The 26,566-nt window shown below is 50.9% G+C and overlaps 1 protein-coding gene across 1 annotated transcript; it reads right to left on the reverse strand.

Annotated features, from left to right (window-relative positions):
* Positions 1–1,347: 1,347 nt before the first annotated feature.
* Positions 1,348–20,096, reverse strand: CAMKK1 (calcium/calmodulin dependent protein kinase kinase 1). Its single transcript, XM_007937485.2, has 15 exons — positions 19,702–20,096; positions 18,779–18,826; positions 18,276–18,329; positions 17,798–17,849; positions 17,381–17,514; positions 16,877–16,913; positions 16,021–16,042; positions 13,503–13,591; positions 10,673–10,872; positions 8,701–8,754; positions 7,877–7,950; positions 5,889–5,976; positions 5,509–5,637; positions 3,797–3,900; positions 1,348–1,420 (listed from the first exon to the last, which is right to left on the reverse strand). The coding sequence occupies exons 1-15, from the start codon at positions 20,059–20,061 to the stop codon at positions 1,348–1,350; spliced, it is 1,518 nt and encodes a 505-aa protein (XP_007935676.1). The 5' UTR covers positions 20,062–20,096.
* Between the last annotated feature and the right edge of the window lie 6,470 nt (positions 20,097–26,566).

Genomic DNA, 26,566 nt, shown 5'->3' on the forward strand with positions numbered 1-26,566 from the left:
AGGGAAAGATCTGGCCTGGGGCATTTTCCTGCCCAGCCTCCCCTCCCCTCTCCAAACTTAAAACTCAGGCAGGTGCAGGCAGCTGAAATCCTTTTGTTTGGCCCATGTATCAGGGGAGGTACTGAGTCTTATTCTCTTTCCCTTTGGGGGTCAATCTCTATGAGCGTTTGGTCAGTAAACACCAAGCCAGACAGGCGCTGATCCCAGAGAGAGGACAAAGTCAGTTTTAGAATGGCTGTGTCTACACACATGCTTGAGTGTTTCAGCTTTGAGCAGGCTGAACAGTGACCATCTCCGGAAGTGAGGCTTTGGTAGGGGAGGCCCACCTCTCCATGGCCAGTGTGCACACCACTCCAGGTTCCCACTTCCAGTGCCACCCCCAACCTGGGCACTTTGTCCTGGTAGGAATGTGTGGGCAGTTTCTAGGGCCAGACAGGTAGGCCAGTGTAGGATCAAAGACTGAATTCCAGTTATTTCAGGTTGCCAGTCCACGGACCTGGGCCAAGGTCCGCCCCTGGTGTCTCTTCTGTAGCCATGACTCTGGAGAACCATGAGGGGAGGGGGTAGGGAAGGTGTTGCGCCCTTGATTCAGGCCTCTGCTCAGAGCTTGATGTAGTTCAGCCCATTCTCTGGATGGTGCCAAGTGCAAAACAGTCCAGGAAGTTCAGTCCAGTCCACTTGGCTGCCAAATATGGGTGGGGTGTACTAGGAGCCACCCAGAGCTGTAGGAAATCTCATTAGATGTTCCCAAGCAAGGCTTGGTCACTCAGCAAAACCAAAAGATAACAAAAACGGAATCTGAATTCTCCAATACTGGTCCCCTCCACAATGCGGCTTGGGAATAGCCTTCGAGGGTCAGATCCTCCAGACCAGCAAAGAGCTCTGGCACTGTCACCCTCAGGTGGGCAGGTGACACCTCTCTGTGTGTGACAGCTGAAAGAGGCCCACCTGGCCCCCAGTGGGAGGTCTGCAGTTGCGCTAAGGCAGGCTTCCATCTGCCATCTTGGTTTCTAGCCTCTTGCCCCTGGGCCTTGTCAACCAGCCAGATGGGGTTTCTGAAGCATCACGGGCATCAAGCATCCCCTCGAGAGCCAGGATGAGGACAAAGGCCTTGTGGGAGCCCTGCCTGACCACGCCATGCCCTCAAAACCACAGGTAACACACGTTCTAATCCTGTCCCTGGACACGCGCGTGGAGGTCATGCAGCACGACAGGGGGCGGGGGGCTGGGAGAGGGGCACAGACCCTAGCCCGCTGCCTGCAGAGGCGGCTGTCGGTGTGGGGGCGGTGGGCCTTTGGAGGCGCAGGATGAGCGTGCTGCCGGGCGGCCCTGGGAGCATGCAGGGGCTCAGGATGCAGCCTCGTCTTCTTGGACGCCAGGGAGTTCCGGGTTCTTCCCCCCTTCGCCATACCCTTCTTTCCTGTTCAGGAGACACCAGAGCAGAGGGACCTCAAGGGTCAGAACACACATTCAGGGAGACACACCTGCCTGCTCGATGTCTCTCACGCACACTCACATAGTGTTTCATCCTGCATGCTCTCAAATCCACTCTCACTCTTTCTCCCACACTCAGCCCTCAGTCTCACCCCTGCATCATGGCAGTCTCGCCTCGCAGGTCTCTCTGCCCCCAGTCTTCTCTCACAGCCCTTCCATGTCCTCCTATTGCTTCCAAGATGAAGCGTAAACTTCCAGTCTGGCCTGTGGAGCCCCATCTGATCTGACCCAGCTGACTTCTTGCCTCCTTGGAGTATCAGCTGGTCACAGGCCCTCCATGTTGGCTTAGATCAGCCCTCAGCTAGCCCCCAGTGGTCTTGAGCAGAGGGGCTTTTATTTTTCATTTTCTTTGCTTTGTTCATAGCCCAGAGTCTACCAGTCTTGGCATTCTGTCACATACTCAATAGATTCCTGTTTCTGATTTTTATCCCTACTACCTCTCTTTTGAAAATGACCAATGAATGGGTTTTGAAAAGGGCCTTTAAAAAGGACCAATCCCATTTAACTCTACTATAGCATTTTGGCAATTGTACTCAAGTGTAAAAACCAGAGTCTATCCAGGACAAACGCTGGAACTCCACAATGATGTAAAGCCTGCTTTTCACAATTAAACTGGGGATGCAGCACTATAGACCTCTATAGCTGGGAAGTAGTAAGCCCAATCTTCTTTCAGTTCAGATAGGGAAACCAGCCTGCATGTACCTAAACCTGTAACTGGCTTGTCACACCACTAGGGGGCCCTAAGTCTTAGGCACTGAGCTAGAGTGACCAGATGTCCAGGTTGCTGGGCATGCAGTCTTGGTTTATGCCTATTGTCCTGGCATAATTATTAATAGCTTCCCTGTGACACTGATGAGGATGATGGAAAAAATTGGGAATGGGTAATGGTGGCATTTGAACAACATGATGAACATAACGTTACTGAACTGTCCATGTGAAGATTATAGAAATGGAAAATGTTTTGTTACCTGTATCTTTACCACAATAAGAAAAAAAAAAAAAAGTGGCCCCATTTAGATGCTAAATTATATATGATCCCCTTATGCTGAGTCCAATTTCAGCATCAGACACATGCTGACCCAGATGAGCCCGGGGACCCTGTCCCTCAGTCACCTCACTGAAAAGATGAGTAATCCACAGCTCAGGCATCACCAGGGTTTCTCCTAGGCAACGCCCACCCCAGATTGGACAGGAAGTTTGTTGTGAGGAGGGAGAGAGGGTGGTATGTGGACAATCCTTAGCACAAGCAACGCCAACATGGCCACTAAGATGAGCTCCTCAGAGGTGTCGGGTCCTAACACCCGGGCCCCTGGACAGGCACACATGAAATGCATTTCTTGAGAGGTCAAGGTACCTGGGCAATGTCCCATGCTCACCCCTCTAGGAGAATACACCTCCACTGCAAAGTAGGCTGGGAGGCCCAATTCCAGCCAACCCACTGCAGCTCCCCTTATGGGTCAAAGGAAGGTGATGGACATCCCAGGACCACATTCTGATCCAGAACCCCTCATAGTTTTCTCTCTGCAGTTCCGTCAAACTCCAGCAGGCCTGTTGGCATCCCAATCTGATTTTTATTTTAGTGGAAGGAGGTAAAAAAAAAAAAACTAGACAAGGCTCACAGAGGGTTGGGAAATGTTTTCCTGGCCTCTCCTAGGAGGTGGTGAACCCACATGCCTGGTTCACAGCAGATACTCAACAACTAAGGATTCTTAACCCTTGACCCAGTCAGCAAGTCTGTCCACACTTAGCTGCCAGACAAGTGTTGACAAAGCACTGACTGGGCATGCAGTCTCAGCAATGGTAGAGGTAGCATGGAACCCTCAGGAAAGCAGCACGCCCCCAGGGCTGGGGAAAAGCAGCAGAAGTGCCCCGCCCCCCCATGAACCAGCCATCTGCAAGGAGCAGACATGAGGCCTGTCTGCAAACCTCTCTCTCCCAGGCTGCCAAAGGCTGAGAGAGCAGCAGATCTAAGGCCTCAGAGAGGTGGGCTGGGACCCAGTGGGGGGCTTTCCTGCCTCATCGAATGACTGGGTGAGCTTCTCATCCCCGGAAGTGTGTGAGTGAGGGATGCAGGACAGGAGACTGGAACAAAAGTTTAACCAAAAAGGTCACTTCTAACTTTAACTAGCCTTGAGGATAGAATGTGCCAACGGGGCCCTACTCTGACACTTGGCCAAGTCCCCAGGCTCTGGGCTCAGCCTGCACAGCCTACTGACAGTGAGAATGGGGAGAAGTGTTACAATCCCCCCCACCCCCACTCCAGGGAGCACCCTCGTGCAGGCCTCAGCCTGCCAGTACTTACGTCACTAAGTTTCCTGGAGCAGACATGGACCGCTCTTCCCTCCGCGCTTGGGGCTCAAACGGGTTCCCAAAGGAACGCTTTCTTAGCATGGACTTAACCAGGATCTGGGGAGGACACTTCAGCATGAGAAACACGGGCCTACCGTCCCCCAGGCTTACCAGGCAGCTCATAGCCTCTGCTCTGACTCCCTGAGAGGGCTGCTGGGCGAGCTCCGCTGAATGTCCCATTTAAATTGGCAGAGAAAGGAAGGGAGAACATTCCAAGCGGGAGAAAGAGCATGGGCAAGAGCACAAAGGGTGATGTTCAGGGTGTCCTTCAGGAAGGGCAAGGAGCCCAGTGCAACCGGGCATGGGGAGCAGGGTGGTTAGGACCAAACCAGGAAGGATCTCGACTGCCAGGCTAAAAGCAGGGGATTTATCCTAAGGGGAGGGACATGACTGAAAGTACATCCTAGTGACAGTGGCAGGATGAGTGAGAAGGGGCTGGGAAAGGCAGCACAGAGAGCAAACTGCCACAGCAGCCCAGGAAGAAATGTTCAGGGGCAGCGAAGCCCAAGGCACTACACTAGGGTGACCAGATGTCCAGCTGCCTGGCACACTCCTAAGTTTACACACTGCGGCTCTCTGATTCTGTCCTCCTCTCCCAGCAAGGACAATTCCATACCCCTGCCCATATATACACAAACTCACACACACATGCATTGTATCATGGGGGCATTCATTTGTTCTTTCATTCATTCTCTCAGTCAACAACTATTAAGTGCCTACCATCTGCCAGACGCTATTCTAGGCACTGGGGCTACATTGGTGAATAAGTGAGGCTTTGCCCTCATGGAGCTTATATTCTAAATGGGGGACAGGCAATAAACAAGACAAATCAGTAAAACAGATCATAGTTAGTGGTAGGGGCTAAGGAGATGAAAATAAAACAAGGAAGGGAGATAGGGCATGACAAAGGGAAGGTTAAAATGTTAGCCAAGGGCCCAGGGAAGACTCTCTGAGAAGGCAACTTAGGAGTAAAGACCTGAGGGAAGGAGGAAGGGATATCAGAGAAGGAGCATCCTGGCAGAGGGAAGAGAAGTTCAAAGTTTCTGTGACAGCAACTTCCATGTAGTTGGAGCCACATAGTTGGAGCTGAGCAAATGAAGGGAGTAGTAGAGGATGAGGTCAGCGGGGAAATGTGAAGACAGGGTGTGTAGGGCCTTGCCAGGCAGTCTTGCTGGAGATTTTCCTCTCAGTGAGATGGCAGCCTGATAGAGCAGGATCAAAGCTGACAAGGGCCATGCTGCTAGAACCACCTGGCTGATGTGAGCATTAACTATAGTGGGGGAAGGGTAGGAGCAGGAGGACAACTTGGAGGAATATTATAATGGTCCAGGGGAAAGACAATGGTGGGTAAGTCTAGAGTGGTAGCAATGGGGACCCCATGGGGGTTGACAGAACCCAGGGTCCCTCACAGAATTAAGTAAGCAAAAAACCAAACCCCCTGCCATCAAGTCAATTTCAACTTATGGTAACCCTATAGGACAGAGTAGAACTGCCCCATAAGGTTTCCAAGGCAATAATCTTTAACGGAGCAGACTGCCACATCTTTCTCCCAAGGAGCCCTCCATCCACCCACAGGGTCCAACACAGAGCAAGCGTCAGGCGATGCACACCTCCTCAGGGCCCACATCTGCTGGGACACGGGAGCCTGCACCCTCACTGTCTTACCACTGTGGTCCAGCTGGGAATAAGCTTGACTGAGTTTTTCACCTCCTCCTCAGTCACCTCCACCACGCTGCAGTGTTCTTCCTCTGAGGGAAGGGGTTCCTCCCCATTCTTGGTCACCCAGGGGTGCAACTACAGAGACCACGAGGGGAGGGAGGGGTCAGGACCATAGGTAGACAGACACCCAATCAGCAAGGGACCCAGGGCATGCCATCAGCAATTGTCCCTGAGAAGGAGTCCAAAGCCTACAAACCCCAAACCCAAACCTAATACACGTATGTCCTAGTACAGAAAGGGAAAGTGAGGCCTGTTTCCCGTGTACTGGTTTGGTCCAACCCAGCCCAGCCCAGCTCAGCCCGGCCCAAGACCTCTCGTTTCCCAACCTTGATGTCTGACACCCCAATCCTTGTTTCGGGATTCTTGTCTAGCATCTTCAAGATTAGGTCCTTGAGCTCTTCACTGACCTTTGGCCTAAAGAGGAAGGAGGGAAATGAGGGCAAGACAGCAATGAGGGCCCCTCCCTTCTCACCTCTCCATCTCCACCTGCTCCGGGGAAGGATACTCCAGGAGCTGACCAATGTCCCCTGAATAGCACACACTAGGGCAGACACACAAACCCCCGGGTCTTGGATGGGAAAATGGGGTTCCAGGGAGCAGGAGGGATACCCCAAGGCCATGAGGGGAGAACTTTTAGAAAAAATACATAGAAATCCTTCTTTCTTGAGTAGGAAGTTATCTCCCTCAGGGGGCAGAGATCACAAACACAAACCGAGTTCCATGTGTGTTGGACACCCCTTGGGGTGGCAGATGGTGAAGACAGTCGAGGAGGTGCTTTATGGGATACCAAAGGCTTTCCTCCCACTCCATATGTCATCCTTTCCTCTACTTCAAAGGTGGCCAAGAAAGATTCTCTCTCATTTGACAGTGGAGGAAACTGAGGTCCAGAGAGGTCAGCTGGTTGGCATACTGCCGCCCAGAAGAGTGTGGATCTTGTTTAGCATATTCAGGATTCCAGAAGAAGCTTTCCCTCCTTTCTCCCTTCCTTCCCTCTCTCCAGTTTCTCCCTTCCTCCTTTCTTTCCTCCTTCCTTCTTTCCAGACTTCCAGGAACAAGAGGAGAGCAGGACTCAGCTCCACATCAAGCCTGGATTGTCTCTGCCCAAACTCCAGTCTTTGCTATCAACGTTCTTGGCAATCCACCCTGCCAAGCCTCAGAAGGCACTCACTCTTACAACAGTTGACCTTGGGTTGCCTCTGCTGTCCTAGATGCTGGGGAGAAAGATATCTCTAGCAGGGGGTACACCAGAAGGAAAGGCAGGAAATTACAGGATAAGCAGGAAACGGACAGAGTCCAGTTGGCTAACACTTAGGGGAAGGGCGTGATGTGGGGCCAGATCAGCACAGGCTAAAACACAGAGGTCCTTGGGTGCCAGCGACAGAGCACTGAGCTTTGCCTGTGGGCCTTGGGAAGCCTTGGAAACTCTTTAAGCAGGAGATATGGTCAGATTTGTTGTGCTTTATCAGGGTCACCTTGGCCTAACTGGAGTGGCTGTGCTGGAAGGAAGCCAGCAGCAAAGAGACCACAGGGGAGGTGGCTGGGTAAGTCTGGAGAAAAGGGCCCAGGTCTGAACTAGGCAGGGTGGGTAGGTGGCGATGGAGACAAGAGATATATAGGAGGTAGACTCAGAAGGTCTTGGGGACCAGACAGAAAGTAGGTGTGAGGGGTCGGGAGTCATGGAGGGCAATGCCCAGGTTGGTTTCTGACCTGCCCTATGCACTCAAGCAGAAGACAGAAGACTCTAAAAGATCGGGAGGAGACGGGGGCTCAGGCTGACTACCACAGCAGGCAAAACCCTGGTCAGAAAAACCATGGGTGAGCAGGAATGCCTCCCAGGAAGCCCCGCCAGACCCAGAGACCTCAGTCACAATGGGGGAGAAGGGAAGGAGAGGTAATGGCTTTGAATCCACTAACTTGGAAAGCCTCCAGTTTTCTGTTTATTAAATGAGAGAACAGACTGGCATCTTAGACACCCCCCATATGGGGAAGGTGGAGGTTCCCCTTCAGTACAGGGGCTGCGTGGGGTTACTGCCATTGGCCACATGAAGTCCCATAGTTAGGAGGGAATGTGTGGCCTGGGTAATCCCTGCCCAACTCTGGCCTCAGAGTTCTAATGTATACAATGAGGTCTGACCCAGACGTCTTGGAGACCCTCACATCTACAGTCCCCTATCCATCTGTTCCATCCCGCCCCCCAGAGAACTCCCACCTCCCGATCTGTAGGCTGCGTGAGGCCCTTAAGGGGCAGAAGCTCTGCTAATACTCAGATATCCCTCCCTGGGGTAGGTGGGAGTCCCCTTGGTGGACAACTCACTCCTCAGGAAACACCACAGCTGCATTCTTGATCTTCCTGTGCAGGGCCAGAATGTAGTCATCGATAAATGGGCACTGTGAGTAGAAAGGCAACAAGGGATACAGGTCAAGGGCCTCAACCTGCACTGGGGGACCAGCCCCCATCCCTTGGTAGGGCCAAGGGTAGGTGACAACTCTGGGCTTCCTTAAAGTGGAAAGGACCTTATCTAACTTCAAGACCTGGCCCATAGTAGATAGATACTGAGCAATCCTATTGAATGAATGAGTTGCTGAGGGCGCTATAAGGCTGGTATACCAGTTGGCCTTATAGCTGTCAACAGCAAGGCCTCTACTCTCAGGGTCCACAGCCTGGGAGTGTGTTTACTGAGAGTCCCTCCTGCTCCCTAACACCCCAGAACCAGAGTAGGAACACTTGTGGACAGAGATCTTGGCCAAGTCAATTTTGGTTGTCTTCAAAACCCAGCCTGACCCAGAGTAGGGGCCAAGGACAAATTGTTGAATGAGTGAATGAATGAATGGCATCAAGGGAAAGAAGGACAGGGAACATTCTAGCTGGAGATGTGGCAACACCATCATCGACATTTCCCCTTTGGCTGGCTACTGTTCTGGGATTCTTTCACACAAACACTCTCCCCTAAGGAGACACAAGAGAAAAACAGAAAAAGCCTCTTCTCCCTTGGTCCTTTCTGAGCCAGGTGGGCTTTTTCAAAAGCCTACACTTAAGGCCACACAGGAATGGTATGCCTCCCTCACCATGCCTCACTCAGCAGGGCCCAGCCAGGGGTCTGGGCCTGCCCCAGCTCTGCTAGCCCACCCAGCACTCACCTTCCCATAGACAAAGCAGTACAGCGTGATCCCAGTGGCCCATACATCCAAGGCCTATAAGGAAACACATTCATATCAGTCCCCCAAAAGAGTACCAATACCCCTGTCCACCCTGGGAGCTGAGAGAGATGCATGCAGGGAACCCGTCATCGTGTATTCACTCAACAAACACTCATAGGCTCCTGCTCCATGCTGGGCCCTGTGCTGAGTGCTAAGGACACAGTGAAGACCAGAACAGGGGTTCTGGAGTTGAGTCCCCTTGGGACAGGCTCAAACCAGAAATGGTTCCAACTCAACAGGTGCAACACCTCCTTCATCGACAGGTCACATTTGCTGCTCCCATTACAAAGACGCACCCCAGAAACAATGGTATATATTGATAGAACTTATACTCATCAATCCAGCTCTGGCTTCAAGGGGTCATCCTTTCTCCTAAGAATACATTGGAGAAACCACTATCTATCTTCTTCCTGAGACCAGAAGCAGCCCCTGCCCACACCAGGACCTGGCCTCCTGGGCCATCTCTATGATTCCTCAGATCTCCCAAGCAGTGGTCGGGCCTCCTGCACACCCTGGGTTCTAATTTGTGCTCCTTCCACACATTCCTCCTGTAGATCCCCACCTCTCCTCCTAGTGTCCGCTTTCCCTCTTATGTGAGTCATTCTCAAATCCCAAGCTTTCTGTTTGTCAAAGATGCATCATCTGAATCTAATCAGGGATCATCGACACATGCAGACAGACATTCTATAAAATAACAGGCCTGTTCTCTCTCTTTTTTTTTTTTAAAGTCAAGGTTGTGAAAGACACACACACACACACACACACACAAGCCAGAAATTTCTCCAGCTTCAAGGACACCAGAGATATGACAAGTGAATGATGCAATGAGTGGCCCTGGATTGGATCCTGGACCAGGAAAGAAAAAAGTTACATAAGAGATTACTGGGACAACTGACAAAATTTGAATAAGGCTATAGATGAGATGGTCTTTTTACCACTGTTAGTGATTTCCTGGTCTTGATTACTTACTTATTGAAGTAATGTGAGGGGATGTCCTTATTCTTTATTATTTAGTGACAAAGGGGTATAGTGTCTTTAACTTAACTCTTGAATAATTTGGAAAAATGTACTATGCACATGTATAGAGACAGACAAGGAAAAAGTAAGGGACAAACTGCCTATAATTGGTAAAATATATATGGGAGTTTTTGTACTACTCTTGCAACTTATCTGTAACTTTGAAATTATGCCCAAATAAAAAGTTAAAACAAAACTCTCTATCTACTTATCTGACTTCTCTACGAGCTCCAAACCCACACACATGTTCAGAAGTTTCTCAACCATTGCCTCTTTGGCAGGGCAGGTGGCAATACTGGGGGCAGTCAGCACTCCACAGTTAAGAACAGGCATGTGCTCACGGGAACATGCTACAATGTGCTCGGCCCCTACTCAGAAACCTTTACCTATCGCCTTTCACTTAGGAGAAACCCCAGACTTCCAGGCCCTGTACGCTCTGTCCCAATCTCACCATGCTTCCTGCCCCCGGGCCCCTCTGTTCTCTCAGATATTCTCTGGGTGCCACCTCCTGCTCAAATCTTCATGTTCTTCAAGGCTCAGTTGAAATGCTGCCGTGTCCAGTAAGTCTGGGGGAGCCCCCTACTTCCCCCTGAATATGAGATCACCTTCCCTCTTCTCCAAAATGGCAGGAAACAGAGCTAGTTTGACTGTCTATGCTATAGCCCAGGCCAGAAGGCGGCCCAGAGCAGCTGGCAGTAAATATCTGTAGGGGAAAATTAGAGGCCAAACCCAGGGATTTTGTCAGATTCTAAGGAAGAATGTGGAAGAGGAGACAGTGACCACAAGGTCTGAGACCACAAGGGCCCTGGCACCTTGGGCCAGAAGCTGAGTCCCCACTACTAGCTGTTCAGCCCCTCCACCTGAGCCCCAACCCGGCCCAGGCCCTGGGAGCCACCTTTCCACTGAAGCTCTGGCCAGAATCAGAAATGGCCTCGGGGGCCATGAACGCTGGGGTGCCGGCCGTGCTGGACAGCTGAGCATCATTCCCCTCAAACTGGTTGCTGACACCAAAGTCGGCGATCTTCACATGCCCATTGTCCCCCAGGAGCAGGTTGGACGGCTTGATGTCCCGGTGGATGATCTTCTGGCAGTGCACTGCAGAGAGAGGCAGCTGGAGCACTGGTCTGGCCGGCTGCTGCCCAGAACCTACCACTGCCCTCACCCAGCCAGGGAAGCCCACCTCAAACTCAGAGCTGGGACACCCCCAGCCCATGCACACCCAGGGGACTTCAGGGTCATCTGGGCCACTATGCAGATGAAGACACTGAGGCTTGGTTGTTAGGAGAGTCGAGTCTAGAATTTTTGGAGTCTTTGGACTCCAAGTCCAATGCATTCTTCATGGCAATGAAAACACCAGTAGCTGAGAGGGTTGGTCAGAAAAGATTGGCGCAGAGGTCCTATCTGCACAGGCCGTCTCTGCCCTTTCACAACCTGTGGAGAGGCCCTCCACTCCAATTTTCAGGCTCAAAACCTATCAAAAACGTTCTCCAGTTCTACCATCCACCCTAGGCTGGTCAGAGATGTCATGCTTCTGGGACTGAGGGTTGGGTTGTGGGGAACAGGGTATCCTACAGAGACACTGGATCATCCCCTAGGAACTCTGAGCTGATGGGGTTCCAGAGAAGGAGGGTAGCTAGCCTGGAGACTGTTGGGGTGAGCTGGCCTGGGGTAAGAGTTGGCCTTCTCTAGTAGCCTGGGAGCTTGTACTGCTTCCTGGGTTCCAGCACTGCTGGGATGGGACAGGAAGCTCAGGCCGAGATGGAGACACTGACCCCACCCCATAATCATCCACTTGTGGAAGGAAGAAGGAAGACAGAGGGGAGAGGAACAAGGCTGGGGGTTGGGGAAGTGATAGTATCATAAAACAACAACAACAAAACCAACCAGCCTTTAGTGACTGCCTCTTTTGAACCAGGCTCACACACAGCATTTCACACGCACCCGTCAGAGCTCAGAGGCTCAGAGGCTGTGTATTTGACCATGGAAATAGTTTCAAGTTATCTCAAACCCTGGCCTCCCCTATGAACTCCAGGCTCTTTATCCATTTGGATGTCCAACAGACATGTCCAAACACCCCCCCCCTTCCATACCTCTAGGCCCTTGCTAAGAACTTTATGCAAAGCCTTCCCCTCTCTGTGCCTCAATTTCCCCATATGTACAATGATCTGAGGCCATTGGTGAGGCTCAAGTGAGATAAAGACAGTCCTGGTTCCTGATACTGCAGGTCACATCTCAGCTGAGACTCCACCCTGTCCCACCAAGAGAGAATATGCTCATGACCAACCAAGCTAAGATTCTGGGCAGCAACCCCTTTCCCCAACCCAGGCCAGACCCCTAGATGTCTGGAGACCTGCCTCTCTAACCAGTACTGGCCAACCTACCTCCTTCAAGCCTCCTCCCACAACCACTGCCTTAATCCAGGCCTCACCATCTGTCCCTTGGGCTGTAAAAACAGCCTCCTCCCTGGCCAGCTGGCCACTCCTCCCCCTAGAGCCTGGATAGACACAGCTGTCAGATAGAGCTTTCTAAGACACAAATCCTGTCACATTCCTCCACTGCTCAAAGCTCTTAGGGCTTATACTCCTGATGAGATGGCATCCAAAGTCCTCTGTGGAGGCATCTCCAGTCCACACAGTGGAGCCTGGCCAGTGTTTCCAGCTTCCTCCTCCACTGTCCCCCTATGTTCTGCCCATTAGATGTTCCAACCAACCTGAACTTCTCCGTATCCTAAACAGTACGTGTCTTCCTCCCCTCTGTGCCTCTGCCAAGCAGCTCTCTCTGCCTGGAACATTCTCTCCCACCCCACCCCCCATACCTGCCTAGCTAACGCCTACTCATCCTTCACCACCCCAGTCAAAAGTGGCTTCCTTGGAGAGGCCTCCACTGGCCTCTGGGTGGCTTTGTCTGCCTTCTCGATACCCTAGCGGCCCCTGCACCTCCAGGCTTGGAAGGCACTACACTGTACTATCTGCCTGTCCCTCCTATTACACCATGAGATCCCTGAGGTCAGTCCTGGATCTCTTGACATTTCTGTATCCCAGTCCTGCACTTAATAAAAGCAATAACCCATTGCCATCAAGTCAGCTGCAACTCATGGCGATACCATGTGTTACACAGAACTGCTCCACAGGATTTTCTTGGTTGTGGTCTTTATAGAAGCAGACTGCCAGGTCTTTCTTCTGCAGCACAGTGGAGTGGGTTTGAACCACACACCTTTCAGTTAGCAGCCAAGTGCAAACATTGGTGCCACTCAGGGACCATTCAGCATCTAGTGGGTACTCAATAAATGTTGCTCAACCAATGAATAAATAAGGGAATATCAGAGAGAGGGGTTAAGCTAATACCCTCCCTCTTGAGTGCCCATCATCTTAGGGCCTCTACCAGGGCAGAGCCTTCTCTGAGCAGCTGTAACTAAATCCACGTCTCCTGAGGGCCCACGAAGAGCCTAAGCTTGCTAAAAACTCAAAGCAGAGTAAACAGAATACCCACTGCATGTTGCCGAAGACCACGTACCACGAAGAACCCAGAGCTCGCCCAGTGAAGTCAGCCACCACCCCTTCCCCTTCAGAAGGCTTTTGGCCCCGCCCATGTTCAATACCCCGCCCACTCGCTGAAGCTGATTGGCAGGCAGTCAGCACTGACTGACAGAAAGGGCTGAATGCTTGGTCAGTCTGGGCTCCGCCCTGCTCCCCCTTCCCCTACTCCAGAGGCAGCCCTTCGCTTACAGTACTCAAGGCCCAAGATGATGTCCCGCAGGTAGAGACGAGCTTGGTCCTCGGGGAAGGGCTTGTCGCAGGGCACTTCCATGACCGGCCTATGGGGAGGCATTTGGAGGAGGGAGTGTTGGACAGGAATCAGGATGAGTACAGCTCAGCTGATAACTGATGACGGGGAACAATAGGGGTAGCCCATTCAGACCCCATGGGACCTCCTAGGAACCCTCTATGCTCCAGCAAGCCCCTAGAATCCAAGATTTTAGCTGCTTCTGCCATAAAATAAATACTTGAAAACACATGGACACAAATGCCTTTTTTTTATCTTAATTTCTGATTGGCTTGGTATTCTTTCTTCTAAATACTTAATGATCTGTGATCAAACAATTGACAAAACGCCATTTACATTGTGGACCCAGTTCCAACAGAAGATCATGAAATCGATTTATGGGTGGCAACTGATTTTTTGTAACAAAACAGAATACATCAGAATGTATCACATGTAAACACAGTGTGGAGGAGCACAAGAGTTAAAGGCAACAAAGTAAGTACTATTACACCCCCAATCCTGCAACAGCAGTAATAACAATAACAATAATCTATAAGTGGAGACATAGATACTCAACCAGCTGAACAGATGTGGGAAGGCTAATGGGACTATACCTACGAATACATATAGATTTGACACAGGATATTTCTACATATGTATTTATATATGCTGCAAATATACCCATGAATATAGTATAGCATACAGGGGGCAAAGTTATGGAAACTTTTTAGCCATGACCAAACACTTTGAGGGAATGAGTCACTGGGCCTGGAGGTCAGACCATAGTCTTAGAGGATACCAAAGTCAACTGGCATAACATAAAGGCAATGTTCTACATCCTACTTTGGTGAGTAGTGACTGGGGTCTTAAAAGCTTGTGAGCAGCCATCTAAAGGGCAACTATTGGTGTCCCCCCAGTCGGAATAAAGAAGAGTAAAAAAAAATCAAAGCACAAGGAAACAATTAGTCCAAAGGGCGAATGGACCATGTGAACCCTAGTCTCCACCACCCTGAGACCAGAACTAGATGGTGCCTGGCTACCACTGACAACCATTCTGAAAGGAATCACAATAAGAGATCCTGGATAAAGTAGGAGAAGAATATGGAACAAAACTCAAAATAATTAAAAAAGAAAAAAAAAAAAAAGACCAAGTCTGATAGAGACCAGTGGAACCCCCAAGACTATGGCTCTTAGACACCCTTGAAACCTGTAACTGAACTCAACCCCAAGGCTCAGCTTTTAGCCAAATGACAGACCTGTAAAGCGAATACTAACACCAAGGAGGTACACACCATATGAGATCAAAGCGTAGCATCTGCCCAGAGATGAAGCTCAGAAGGCAGGACGGGATAGGAAAGAAGGACGAATGGAAACAGTGAACACGGGGAGAAAGTGGGAAGAGGGCTGCTTCGGTGCAGGGACTGCAATCAATGTCACAAAACAATGTGTATGACTGTTGAGTGGAAAACAAATTTGCTCCGTAAACTTTCACTCAAATCACAAATTTTTTTTTAATGTATTACATGTAATAAGGATATAGGATACACATTGGTTTGTAAAACTGGTTTCAGTTATAGATAAAGGAGGCAAGGCAAAAATTCTATTTCTTGTTATGAATGGAGGTCAAAAAAGTTTGAAAGCCCCTAAGTCTTAAAGGGATTGCACTCTTCCCTCCCCTACCCCCAAAATATCGGTCTTTAAGAAGCCCCACAGGCAGGGAGAAAAGCTTCAGTCTATATTCAAGACCTTGGCAGTTAGGCTACTGGTCCCCCTAACCCTGTGCCCTCTATTCCATGTCAACTGCTCTGTAAATGCCTGAGAAGGACAGGAGTGAGAGCCTTAGTTTCCAACAGTGACTGACTGTCTGTGTGACTTTGGGAAGAAAGATGAGCAAAGCCCTGGGGACTGGAGCCAGGAGCCCTGGTTCTGGCATAAAAAAGCTCTCTGAAATCGGGAGATTGTTGATCCTTAGTTTCCCCACTCAAAAATGGGAGAGAATAGCACCCCATGCATCCAACTCATGAGCTTGTTGTAAAGATCAAAGAACCCTTTGTGATCTGAGTACAGGTAAGAAATGTGAGTATCATCTCCACACTTTTGTTTAAGAAATAGTATTTCTTTCCCTTCTCCTCCATCCAAATCTTTTTTGCAGTTCTTTAAGGACTACCTCAAGATATACTTCCTGCTGGAAAATGAATTTGCTCTGTAAAGTTTTACCCAACTCACAATAAAAATTAAAAACAAACAAACAAACATACACTTCTTCTTCCAGAGGTCCCCCTAACTATTCCAGCCCCATTGACTCCAGCCTTCAAAGAATAATCCTTTTGGTCTCTCATTTTCCCCCAGACTGGAGGTCCCCAAGGGCAAAGGCTGGTCTCTGTTTCCTCTTAGAGCAGCTGACCCTAGAACTAGGGACACAGGGAGGGAGAGGAAGGCCTAGACTCAGACTTGATCCACCTGATCAGGACAGGAACTCACCCCTTTCTCAGAAGGTCAAACACTGAAAGAAAAGAAATGAAGGTAAGTTACGAGCAGACCGGCAAAGCAGCCAGTTCTACAGGGTAGGAGGGGAAGCAGGCATGGAGCCACACTTGAGGATGAGACAGCACAGGGGTCCCAGGACATCAAAGGAAGTAAACGGACCGGCCTCTTCTGATCCTCAGGTGACAGGTGAGGACCAGCAGCATGGGCCCCTTTTATAAGAGGGGAAACTGAGGCTCAGGGCAGGGACAGAAATTTTCCTAAAGGTCTTAGCAGGCTGGCAGGTTGGAGATGGAGTGGAGACTAAAGCCTTGGCCTCTAATTACTAAACTAAGGCTCCTTCTGCCCTATTTCCTGGGGCCTCCTTTGAGCCCAGCTCTAAGCAGGGCCCAGAAACTTAAATAATAGCATTGATAAAAATAAAAATGAATATGCTTTACATAACTCATTCACTCCCCACATTAAGCCTGTGAGGCACGCATCAGTATGCCCATTTTATAGCAAAAAACACTGAGACACAGGGATATCAGACAGGTCTGGGAATCCACACCACATAGCCCACTTCCTGCAGAGGATTCTCCCTGGGTACAGAGCCCAGATCTGACCCACCATCTCTCTGATCACTGCCAACCTAGCAGGGAGTAGGGCTTGGGAATATCTGTTGAATCTAACTGAGTATCTGATCCTAGTTTAGGTGGGGCTGGGCAGGAGAATGCAGGGCTCGAGCAGCACATGTGTTTTATATCTGCCCCCTGGGAGGTCAATCTGTTCACCCCACCCACCTAAAGTGTGTCCCAGGAGCCCTAAGACCAGCCCTGGGTGAGCTGCTGTGGGAATGTGCTGGACCACTCACCCAAATAGAGATTGTCCTCAGCTGGGTCATCCAGGACCTGGTCAGAGAGGAGCAGACATGGGGGTGGGGCTTGAGGAGGCATGGGGTAGCGATGTCTTTGCCAGCCCTGGAAACCCTAGGTTGTTCCTGCAGCCACCCTGGACAATGAGCAGGAACTGCACTGGCACCACACAGATGGGACTTCAGAAATCAAGCCTGGCCTTCTCTGCAGCATCCAGACCTTCTCCCCTTCTGCCATGATGGGGAGCTTACTTCCTGCCTATGGGGCAGCACCTCATTCTCAATGAGAGCTTGGGAACACTCCTGGCTAGCCTGAACTGATCCCTGAAGACTCCCTGAAGCCCCCACCTCCAGTCTGGCCATCCCCTTGGAGGCCTTAACCACATCTGCTCCCTCAACAGGATCCTGGGCCTATGCTGAGCACCCCTTCCCCGACCCTACACCCAGAGGCTGCTTCCACAGGACACAGGCACTTGTTCCCATCCACTCAGTACCACATCCTACCTCGATCAATTTGACCACATTCATATGGTCCAGCTTCTTCAGAATGGCAATCTCCTGGTACACCCTCTCCAGGGGCAGCAGCTGCTTGGCGGGTCCCCCCAGTGAAGCCTGTGACCCTCTTGGGGGAGGGCGACCTGCAACCAGGATGAGGAGTCAAGCCCCTGTTCCAGGAGGCCGGGCCTCACCATGGGCCTACAACCAGCCTCAAGCAAGAATCTTGCAGAAGAGTGGTCTTGTCCCCAACCCAACACATTCCCACTTCCAGGCTGTCCCACTCAGTTTGTTCATGCTGTCCCACTCAATCACTAGTCTTAACAAAAACTAGGTAGGACCTAGGCTTCCTCCTCCTTTGCCCCTACCCGCAGGCTAGGAGCTCCCAAGGACAGGACCAGATAGATAGATCAAGTAGATACATACGTGGAAAGCCATATTGCTTCAGTAACTTCTTTTTGGAAAGAACTTTCATTGCCTGAGGGGTGGAGGGGACAGAAATGTCATCTGTGTGTAGCCACCAGGGTCTAGGCCAGGCTGGCTACATGTGGACTGAGATCCAGAAAGATCCATAGGGTACTTGCCACTGGCACTGAGGGAAACTCTGGAAGTGACCCAAGTGTGCATTAAACTGGGTGAAGAGATGGCCATACCTCAATCCAGGTCTTACTCCTATTCCCCCAATAAGCCTTTCCAGAGTTTTCCCCGCAGAGCCCAGACTCTGCTAACATACCCCCAGAGACTGAAATCTCACTACCTTTGCACACCCCTAGAGACAGGGAGCTCACTCCCATCAGAAGAAGCCCTGTCCTCTGTTTTCCAGGCACAGAGTTTTGCTACACCCTCAACCCTCAGCTTCTAGGGCCCCACTGGGACAACACCTCCCTCCCATGCCCAGACTCACATAGTGTCTGTCTTCACTCTCGTTGTAAGCCAGCCTCACCACGCCATAGGCACCCTGCAGATAGGCACTGGTCAGCCCTGCCTGGACAGGACAACTTCCCCTGGGACTAGCTCAGAAAATCAGGAGCCTGAACTGCTCTGGCCCCTCTTCCCCTATCCTGGCCACCAGCTGGCTCAGGGGCATGCAGTTCAGGCAGATGAAGAGGGGGTTTCTGTGCAACGGCCTCTGTCCCTGCTGGGCTCCACACAGTTCCATGCCTCCTCTGCCCCTCCTGTCTCCCATCAAGAGCTCTGGGGTGCCAGGAATCAGGAGTTACCTCCCCGCTTCTCCCATTGGTTCTCTACAGAGAACAAAATTATCTGCATGTCCAGAATGAGGCTCTCCTGGCCCTACCTCACATTCCCACCAGGAGAGAAGGTATATTGCAAAGCCAAGGATTCTGCAGCCTGCCTCCATGAAGTGCCAGGAGAAGCCCTCACTGCCCTGGCCTGCCCCAGTCCTACCTTGCCAATCTCACTCTGCAGCTTGTACTGGTTCAGTTGCACACAATCCTGGGAGAAAAAGAGAAGCATCAGGTGCAGCTTGATTCAGAAGTGGCATGGCCCCCACCGCAGAAACCTGTTCTGACCCAATCCTGGCTCCCCATTCCCAGACCTCAGCAACCTTTCAAGTCTGGATGGGGAAACTTGGTGCAAAACCACTGTAAGTGACAAGAAGCCCTGGATAATGTTTGAAAATATGAATGGTGACCAAGGCCATGCTTTGTCCCCTGGGAAGTGGTAAGAGAAATGCACTGACTTCTATTGGACACAGGTCTGTGAGACCCCAATCTGTAAAGCACCTCAGTATTTCCAGAAGCAGCTGAATGGGGAGGTCTGCATTGCATGGACAAGAAAGATGAGCAAAGCCCTGGGGGCTGGGGGCTGGGGGCTGGAGCCAGGAGCCCGGGTTCTGGCATAAAAAGCTCTCTGAAATCTGGAGATGGCTGAGGACCTGGGGGCACTTTCAGATCTGGGTGGCAATGGTAGGGCCAGCAGGAGCTAGAAGCTGGAAACATGCAGGCATGAGGGCAGTTCTGAGTCAGGACAGGTCGAGGTGGCAGGATTAAAGGTGACAGGCTCAGCCTGGTGTCAAGGGATAGCATCATTTATCTCCAAGTTTCTAAGGGAACTTCACGCGGGCAACAGAGGGGCCTGATTTCTAGGCGTGGGGAAGGGTAGGAGTGGTGGGAGTTATAGAAGTCAGTCATTGGCTCAGATGGATCTGCCTTGGGTGGGAGGCCATACTATCAGGTAGCAAGCTCCTCAGCCCCACAGAAGTGCAAAACAAGGCTAGATGGATGCCTAGCAGGGATGGGAGCAGAAACGGGTCTTCACTGAGGCCAGCTAAGGAGCTTGTGAGCAACCCCCAGCCCTGCCCCACCAACCTCTGCATCTGAGATGGCCACGTGGTGGGACTCGATGGTAGGCCTCCGCCAGGCCCTCGGGGAGATGTGGCTGGAGGGCCCTGTGGCATAAGGCCCAGCCTGGGCCTCGAGGCAGCTCCCTGCTGGCCGCTCCTGCAGGGAGAACTTCCGAGCTGAGAGGGTGGGCCGGGCTGGAGGGGGTCTCAGAGCTGCGCCCGGAATCACAGAGGCAGCCCTGGCCCGTGGCGGAGGGTCCACACCATTCCTGGCAGGCTCAGGGACACCCTTCACCTCCTCCAAGTGGGCCACATCGATAGCTGCCACCCGCTCCACCAGCTCTGACCTAGGGTCCTGGCAGCAAACGGCTGGGCCCCCTTCCATTGCCTCAGGCAAGACAATCGTCTGCACAGCCTGGTAGGGAACCTGAGAAGAGAAGGCAGAGAAGGCTTTGCTCCTGGATGCCGGGTTGGCCAGAAGGTCGGAGTCCAGGTCCTTCACCCCATAGCCACACCCTGTGGGGCTCACCTCCATGCCCTTCCTGGCTGTCCCCTCTGCCTGGGTTGCCAATATCCATACTTAGATATCTAGTGCTACTATAACAGAAATATAAGTGGATGGCTTTAACAAATTTATTTTCTCACAGTTTAGGAGGCTAGAAGTCAGAAGTAAGAGTGCTGGCTCTAGGGGAAGGTTTGTCTCTGTCAGCTCGGATGGAAGGTATTTATCTCTTCAGCTACTGCTTCCTGGTTCGTCACCCCATCTCTCCCTCTGCTCCATTCGATTCTTTAATCATCTCTTTATATCTCAAAAGAGATTGACACAAGATACACCCCACACTAATCCTGCCCCATTAACATAACAAAGAGCCATTTCCCAATGGGATTATAACCACAGGCATATTGTTGTTTGTCGCCACTCATGGCAACCCTATACACAACAGAACAAAACACTGCCTGGTCGTGTAACATCCTCACACCTCACAATCAATGCCATGCTTGAGCCCAGCGTTGCAGCCATTGTGTCAATCCACCTCCTTGAGAGTCTTCCTCTTTTTCACTGACCCTCTTCTTTACCAAGTCTTTCTCCAGGGACTGGTCCCTCCTAATAACTGGCCCAAAGTATATGAAGTAAAACTCTCACCATCCTGGCTGTACTTCTTCCAAGACAGATTTTTCATTCTTCTGGTGTTCATGGAATGTATATTAAATATTCCTCACAAACACAGTAATTCAAAGGCATCAATTCTTCTTCAGTCTTTCTTATTCATCGTCCAGCTTTCACATGTACATGAGGTGACAGAAAATATCACGGCTTGGGTTGGGTGCATCTTAAGTCCTCAAAGTGACATCTTTGCCTTTTAACACTTTAAAGAGGTCTTTTGCAGCAGATTTCCCCAATGCAATGCATCATTTCGTTTCTTGACTGCTGCTTCTATGGGTGTTGATTGTGGATCCAAGTAAAATTAAATCTTTGACAATTTCAAACTTTTCTCCATTTATTGTGATGTTTCTCTTTGGTCCAATTGTGAGGATTTTTTTTTTTTTTTAATGTTAAAGTGTAATCTATACTGAAAGCATTTGATCTTCATCAGTAAGTGCTTCAAGTCTTCCTCACTTTCAGCAAGCAAGGTTGTATCACCTGCAAGTATTTATTAGGATGAAAGGAAAGACAATATACCAAATCGAGTGACCAACACAATAATGCTAAGGAAAGGGAAGACACAGAGAGGTGCGCAGGAGTACAGACAACAAAGATAAACACTTTTACATACACAACACCATGTTATTAGTGATGATAAACATTAATCCACGGGTAAACAGATAGGCAGACAGGCTGAATGATCAGGTATGTCTAGGCAAAAGGGAATATGAATTTCTAGCAGTTCTCAGTCAATATAATGCTGCCACCATTTTTCAATGATCTTCAGCAAAATTTTACTTGTGTGTGATACTAAGAATAGTTGATAATTTCCACATTCTGATGGATCACCTTTCTTTGGAATGGGATCTCTTCCAGTCAGTTGGCCAAGTAGCTGTCTTCCAAATTTCTTGGCATAGACAAGTGAGTGCTTCCAGCATTGCATCCATTTCTTTAATCATCTCAATAGGTATTCCACTGATTCCTGTTTTGATTTTCACTAATTCCTTCAGTGCAGCTTGGACTTCTTCCTTCAGTACTGTTGGTTCTTGAGTTCTTGATCATATGTTATCTCCTGAAATGGTGGGAAATCTACCAATCCTTTTTTGGTACAGTGATTCTGTGTATTCCTTCCACTTTACCTTGATGCTTCCTGAGTTGTTCAATATTTTGTCCTCAGTGTTGCAGCTCAAGGCTTGACTTTTTCTTTCAGTTCTTTCAGCTTGTGAAATGCCAAGTATGTTCTTCCCTTTTGGTTTTCTAACTCTGGTCTTTGCATATTTCATTATCATACTTTACTTTGTTTTCTTGAGCTGCCCTTTGAATTCTTCTGTTCAGCCCTTTTACTTCAGGCATAGAGGTTAGGATTTACAACACATACTCTGGGAGACACAATTCAGTCCATAACACAGACTCAGGTTTGTCCCCTACTAAATGACGGAATTCCAGGAGGTCATCTGGCTCTGCTATACGCCAGCCCTCTGGACTTCAGTGTCTCCATAGAACCGGCACTTTTGCCTTGCTGCCATCACAGGGAAGCTGGGAGAATCCGATACTCCCAAGTCAGGACAGACAGACAAAGGCAGAACACAGAAGGCCCAGCACCACTGGGAGGGACAAAGTCCAGGGTTTGCCCAGGCCCCTGCCCTACATGTAGCACAGTGACTCACCATCTCCAACCTTGGACAGCAAAGCATACCAACACTGCCCCACAGCAGCTGAGCTGGGCACAGGCACTTCATGGTCTCCCTGATGTTCCAGCCCCACTCACCCCTCTCACTGCTTCCAACAAGATCTCCCTGATGCTGCATCCTCTCGCACTCCTTCTCACCTCCCCCAGAAAATCCTCCCTGATCCTCCAGCTTCACACATATCCTCCAGAAAGGTCTCCTTGATGACCTAGCCTCTCTCACTCCCTCTCACCTCCTCTAAGGAGGCATCTCTAATCCTCCAGCCTCTCTCACTCTGCCTCGCCTCTTCCAAGGAGACCTCCTTGATGCTTCAGCCTTTCTCACTTGCTCTCCCTCCTTCAGGGAAACCTCTCCAGGGACACAGGGTGAGGATGCCATCACTTCTTTCCTTGCCCCAGCAAAGCTTCCAGTCCAGAACAGGGTCCATTAGAGGAGAGAACAGCTGCTTTGGTGGCTGTCAAGTGAGACTTCACTGAACTAAGAAGTCGTTCTTTATTTCTCCTAGTTTTTCATTTCAGCTTATTCAAGTGACCAAAATATTTGTCTTAATGTGCTGATGCTGGGATGCTTCCTCTAGCCTGGCCTCACACCCATCCAGGCCCCAAACCAGGCCCCAGGTCAAGGACTAACCTCAGACTCCAGCCTTAGTCCTCACCTTCAACCACAAACCTGGACTAAATCTTGGTCCCAAGATGAACCCTGACACTCAGATTGAGACCCTACCTCCACCCTAGGCCAAGCACTGGCCCCTCCGGCCTGACACCCCTCCCCCATTCTGGGCCAGACTAGGAATCTTCTCAGAAAAAAGGAAGCAAGTGCAGATCCTGACCCTCTGCACTTCCTGACTGATGGTAACTTCCTCTGTCCCCACATAGCAACTTTGAACATCAGTCTCTTGCCTCCGCTCCACCCCTCACACTCTCTTCATCTTGCTTTGACAGATATCAGGAGGCTGAACTTGCTGCTCTGTCTGCCAATCTGCTGTGGGACCCTGAGTAAGCTCCTTCCTAGCTCTGAGCCTCAGCCTCTCCATCTGTACTGCAGATGCGTTACCTCCTCCAACTCCCCTAGGGCCACAGCAAGGCTCAGAGATGGAGTGTGGGTAAGGGTGCAGTCTAGACCCTCTGTGTCTGGCACAGTGTTGAATGAGTGGAAATGTGGAGATAGTGACACTGATCTTGACATGCAGAAAGGAAGACAGAGAGGATGCATCCTGGCAGTGGGGAGAGACATGGAGGCTGGACCTAGAGAAGTGAGAGCTGGAGCACCAGGGAGGCCTCTCAGGAGGAGGTGGGGGGACAGGGGTGGCCAATGAGTCTAGAGTATTAAGGAGACCTCCCTGGAGGTAAGAGGGGTGAGAATGTGCATCTGGGAGACCACTCTAGAGGAGGTGACAAGGGGTGTGAGTAGGGCGGGAGCATAAGGGAGGTCTGGGGACCAGATGGCCTGCAGGAAGGAGGAAGCTAAAGTTCAGAAAAGCCTGGCCCTCCTATCTCTCTCCTCCTCATAAGGAGCTCATCCTTCTGTCCCTCCCTGTCACTCTTGAGGCCCCAGGTGTGGCTGTCTGTTTCTCCCAGCAGAATGTAAACTCCAGGAGATTAGGGATCATGTCTGGTCTTCAGCAGTGCCTGGCACACAGCTGATAGTGGCCTTTCAGTTGGTTCCCAACTTGTGGCGACCCCATGCATGGCGTGAAATGCTGCCCAGTCTTATACCATGCCTATGACTATCATCCCCATGCTCAGTTCTGGATCAGACCACTGTGATCCAGAGGGTTTTAGTTGACTGATTTGAGAAAACAGACTGTCAGGCCTTTCTTCCTGGTCTTAGTCTGGAAGCTCCACTCAGCATCATAGCAACACGCAAGCCTCCACTGCCAGAGCAATGGTGGCTGTGCGTGAGGTGCACTGGCTGGGAATCAAACCTGGGTCTCATACATGGAAGGCAAGGATTCTACCACTGAACTACCATCGCCCTGTGGCACATAGCAAGAGTCCAACCAGTATCTGTTGAATGAATGAATGGTTGTCATAGTGATCACATTAGATTGATAGCAAAGCAGGCTCAGAAAGGAGACCCCAACAAGCCTCAGGCCCCACCCCAAGTCAGAGAATGAACATTAGTGCCCGAAGTTCCTGCTGTTTGGTTTCAGGTCTCACCAGGCTGCAGGTGAGAGACTGGGAGGAACCACAGAGAGCCACAACAGGCAGAGGCCACAGGCTACTGTACTGGCCTATAAAATTTGCATATCTGCATATCATTTCCCTGATGTGGTTATCACAGAAAGAGGAGGGCGTGGCATCCTCCTTTACCTCCCTTCCCTCATCTTCTTAGGTGGGGAAACTGAGACCCAGCAACGGGCAGGGACAGGCCTGGGGTCCAGCCCCGGGTCCTGTTACCTGGGTTAGCAACCAGGCTCTGAAGCCAGGCTGCCAGGGTTCAAGTCCAGGCTCCTCCCTTTCCTGGCTCTGGGCCAGGGGGCTGACAGCTTCACCACTGCACCTGGGTATTTCCTTGTCTACAACATAGGGCTGAGGGTAGGTCTCACCCACCAGGTGGCTGTCAGCAGTAAGGGAGTGGACACCTGCAGAGGGCTCAGAAGAGACCTGTCACTAAGGAAGCGCCGTAAAAGTGAGTTGTTGTGTTACTGCTGTTGTGATTGCCTGGGACAGGCTGCAGCCCAGATGGATGTGCGGGCAGGCGGGAGGCGGCTGTGAGGGCTGACGTCAGGCCCTCCTTCCCTCCCTCCTTCCCGCCTGGATCAAATTCAGGTGACTAAGCAGTCAGCGAGGGAGGTGGCCGGGGAGCCCCGAGGTTCCTGCCGCGTGTCCAGGCGACAGGACCTGGCGCCGAGGCTGTGCGTGTGAGGGCATGTGTCTGGCGCATGGGCCTGGGGTGGCAGCGAGCGTCTCTAAGTGGGTGTCTGTATATCTGGTGGCTCCACACACAGGAACATATCTGCCTGGGGTCAAAATCTATCCATGTTGTCTGTGTGAGTATATGAGTGTTGTGGGCACTTGTTTGCCTTTAGGTCTGCATGTGCATGTACCCCAGAAGGGACACATTGGGGGTGGGCTTGCACCTCCTGGAGGTCATGGAGATTTAACCTCAGGTCAACTCAGTCCAATAGCCTGGGGCTGCCTCCTGGGCTGGGCAGAGGTGTGTCCTGGCCAGGACCCAAGCCTCTCTGGAGGCTTACCCAAGGGGTCTCTCAAGGCCCTTCCCAAACTGAAGCTTCAGTAGACACTTTGCAGAAACTGACTCAGCAGGTCACTAGGGGCCACCTGGACAAATGGAAGTGCAGAGAGACACAAGGCCAGGACTTCTAAGAGCACAGGGAACCTCCAAGGACCCAGCTGAGTCCTGCCAGTTGGAAATGGTTTTTGTACCAGACTCAAGCCTACCCTATCTTGGGATAGCTACCCCAATCCTGCCCTCCCAGGCTGGGGCTGTGTGCCTCACACGTGACTCAGACAGAATGGCCACCATCCTGCCAACTTCCAGGGCTAAAACAATGAGAACAATGAGATTATAGACACAGAAGCACTTTGTGCTAGAGAGATGTAGAACTGGGATGTATCTCTATTTAGAAGCTCCTGAGACAGAGCCTTTAGTTACAAAATATAATCCCTGTCTGCTCCCTGGCTCTGGGAAGGCCTATCACAGACATCATATACTACCCCTTACTCCCTGGCTTCTCCTCCCAGGCTGTGTCTAGCCACTCCTATGATATTCAGGCTCCTGGCTCCAGGCACCTGCCTGGCCTGGCCTCTTCCTCAGGATATGCCCCCATCCACCTAGGTCCCTCAGAGGAGGCCCAGAGCAGGACAGATCAGGCAGACTCTGTTTGCATCTAAGATGGTTCAAGCACTGCTGCCTGGAATGACTTCAGGCAACGATCAGGCCTCATTCCACGTTCTGGGGGGCTGTCAGGGCCAAGCCAAGGCAGGGGACCAGCTACAGTCCAGGCAGAGAGGACAAGAGGTCCTGACTGATGAGGACTAGCCAGAAAGAAAAGCAGCAAGGAGGTGGCACTACCACTCAGGCCAGATGCAGAA

Source organism: Orycteropus afer, unplaced genomic scaffold (assembly GCF_000298275.1).
Source record: "Orycteropus afer afer isolate SDZICR_OR568_19922 unplaced genomic scaffold, OryAfe1.0 scaffold00042, whole genome shotgun sequence".
Taxonomy (NCBI): Eukaryota; Metazoa; Chordata; class Mammalia; order Tubulidentata; family Orycteropodidae; genus Orycteropus; species Orycteropus afer.

What these genes read in the sequence shown, in the direction of transcription:
- CAMKK1 (XM_007937485.2), bottom strand. Translation starts at nt 20,061, where the DNA reads ATGGAAGGGGGCCCAGCCGTTTGCTGCCAGGACCCTAGGTCAGAGCTG. An exon ending in TGCAGAGTGAGATTGGCAAG is followed by an intron (nt 18,330 to 18,778) that starts GTAGGACTGGGG and finishes GCCTATCTGCAG; the next exon opens with GGTGCCTATGGCGTGGTGAG. An exon ending in AGAGTGAAGACAGACACTAT is followed by an intron (nt 17,850 to 18,275) that starts GTGAGTCTGGGC and finishes TCCACCCCTCAG; the next exon opens with GCAATGAAAGTTCTTTCCAA.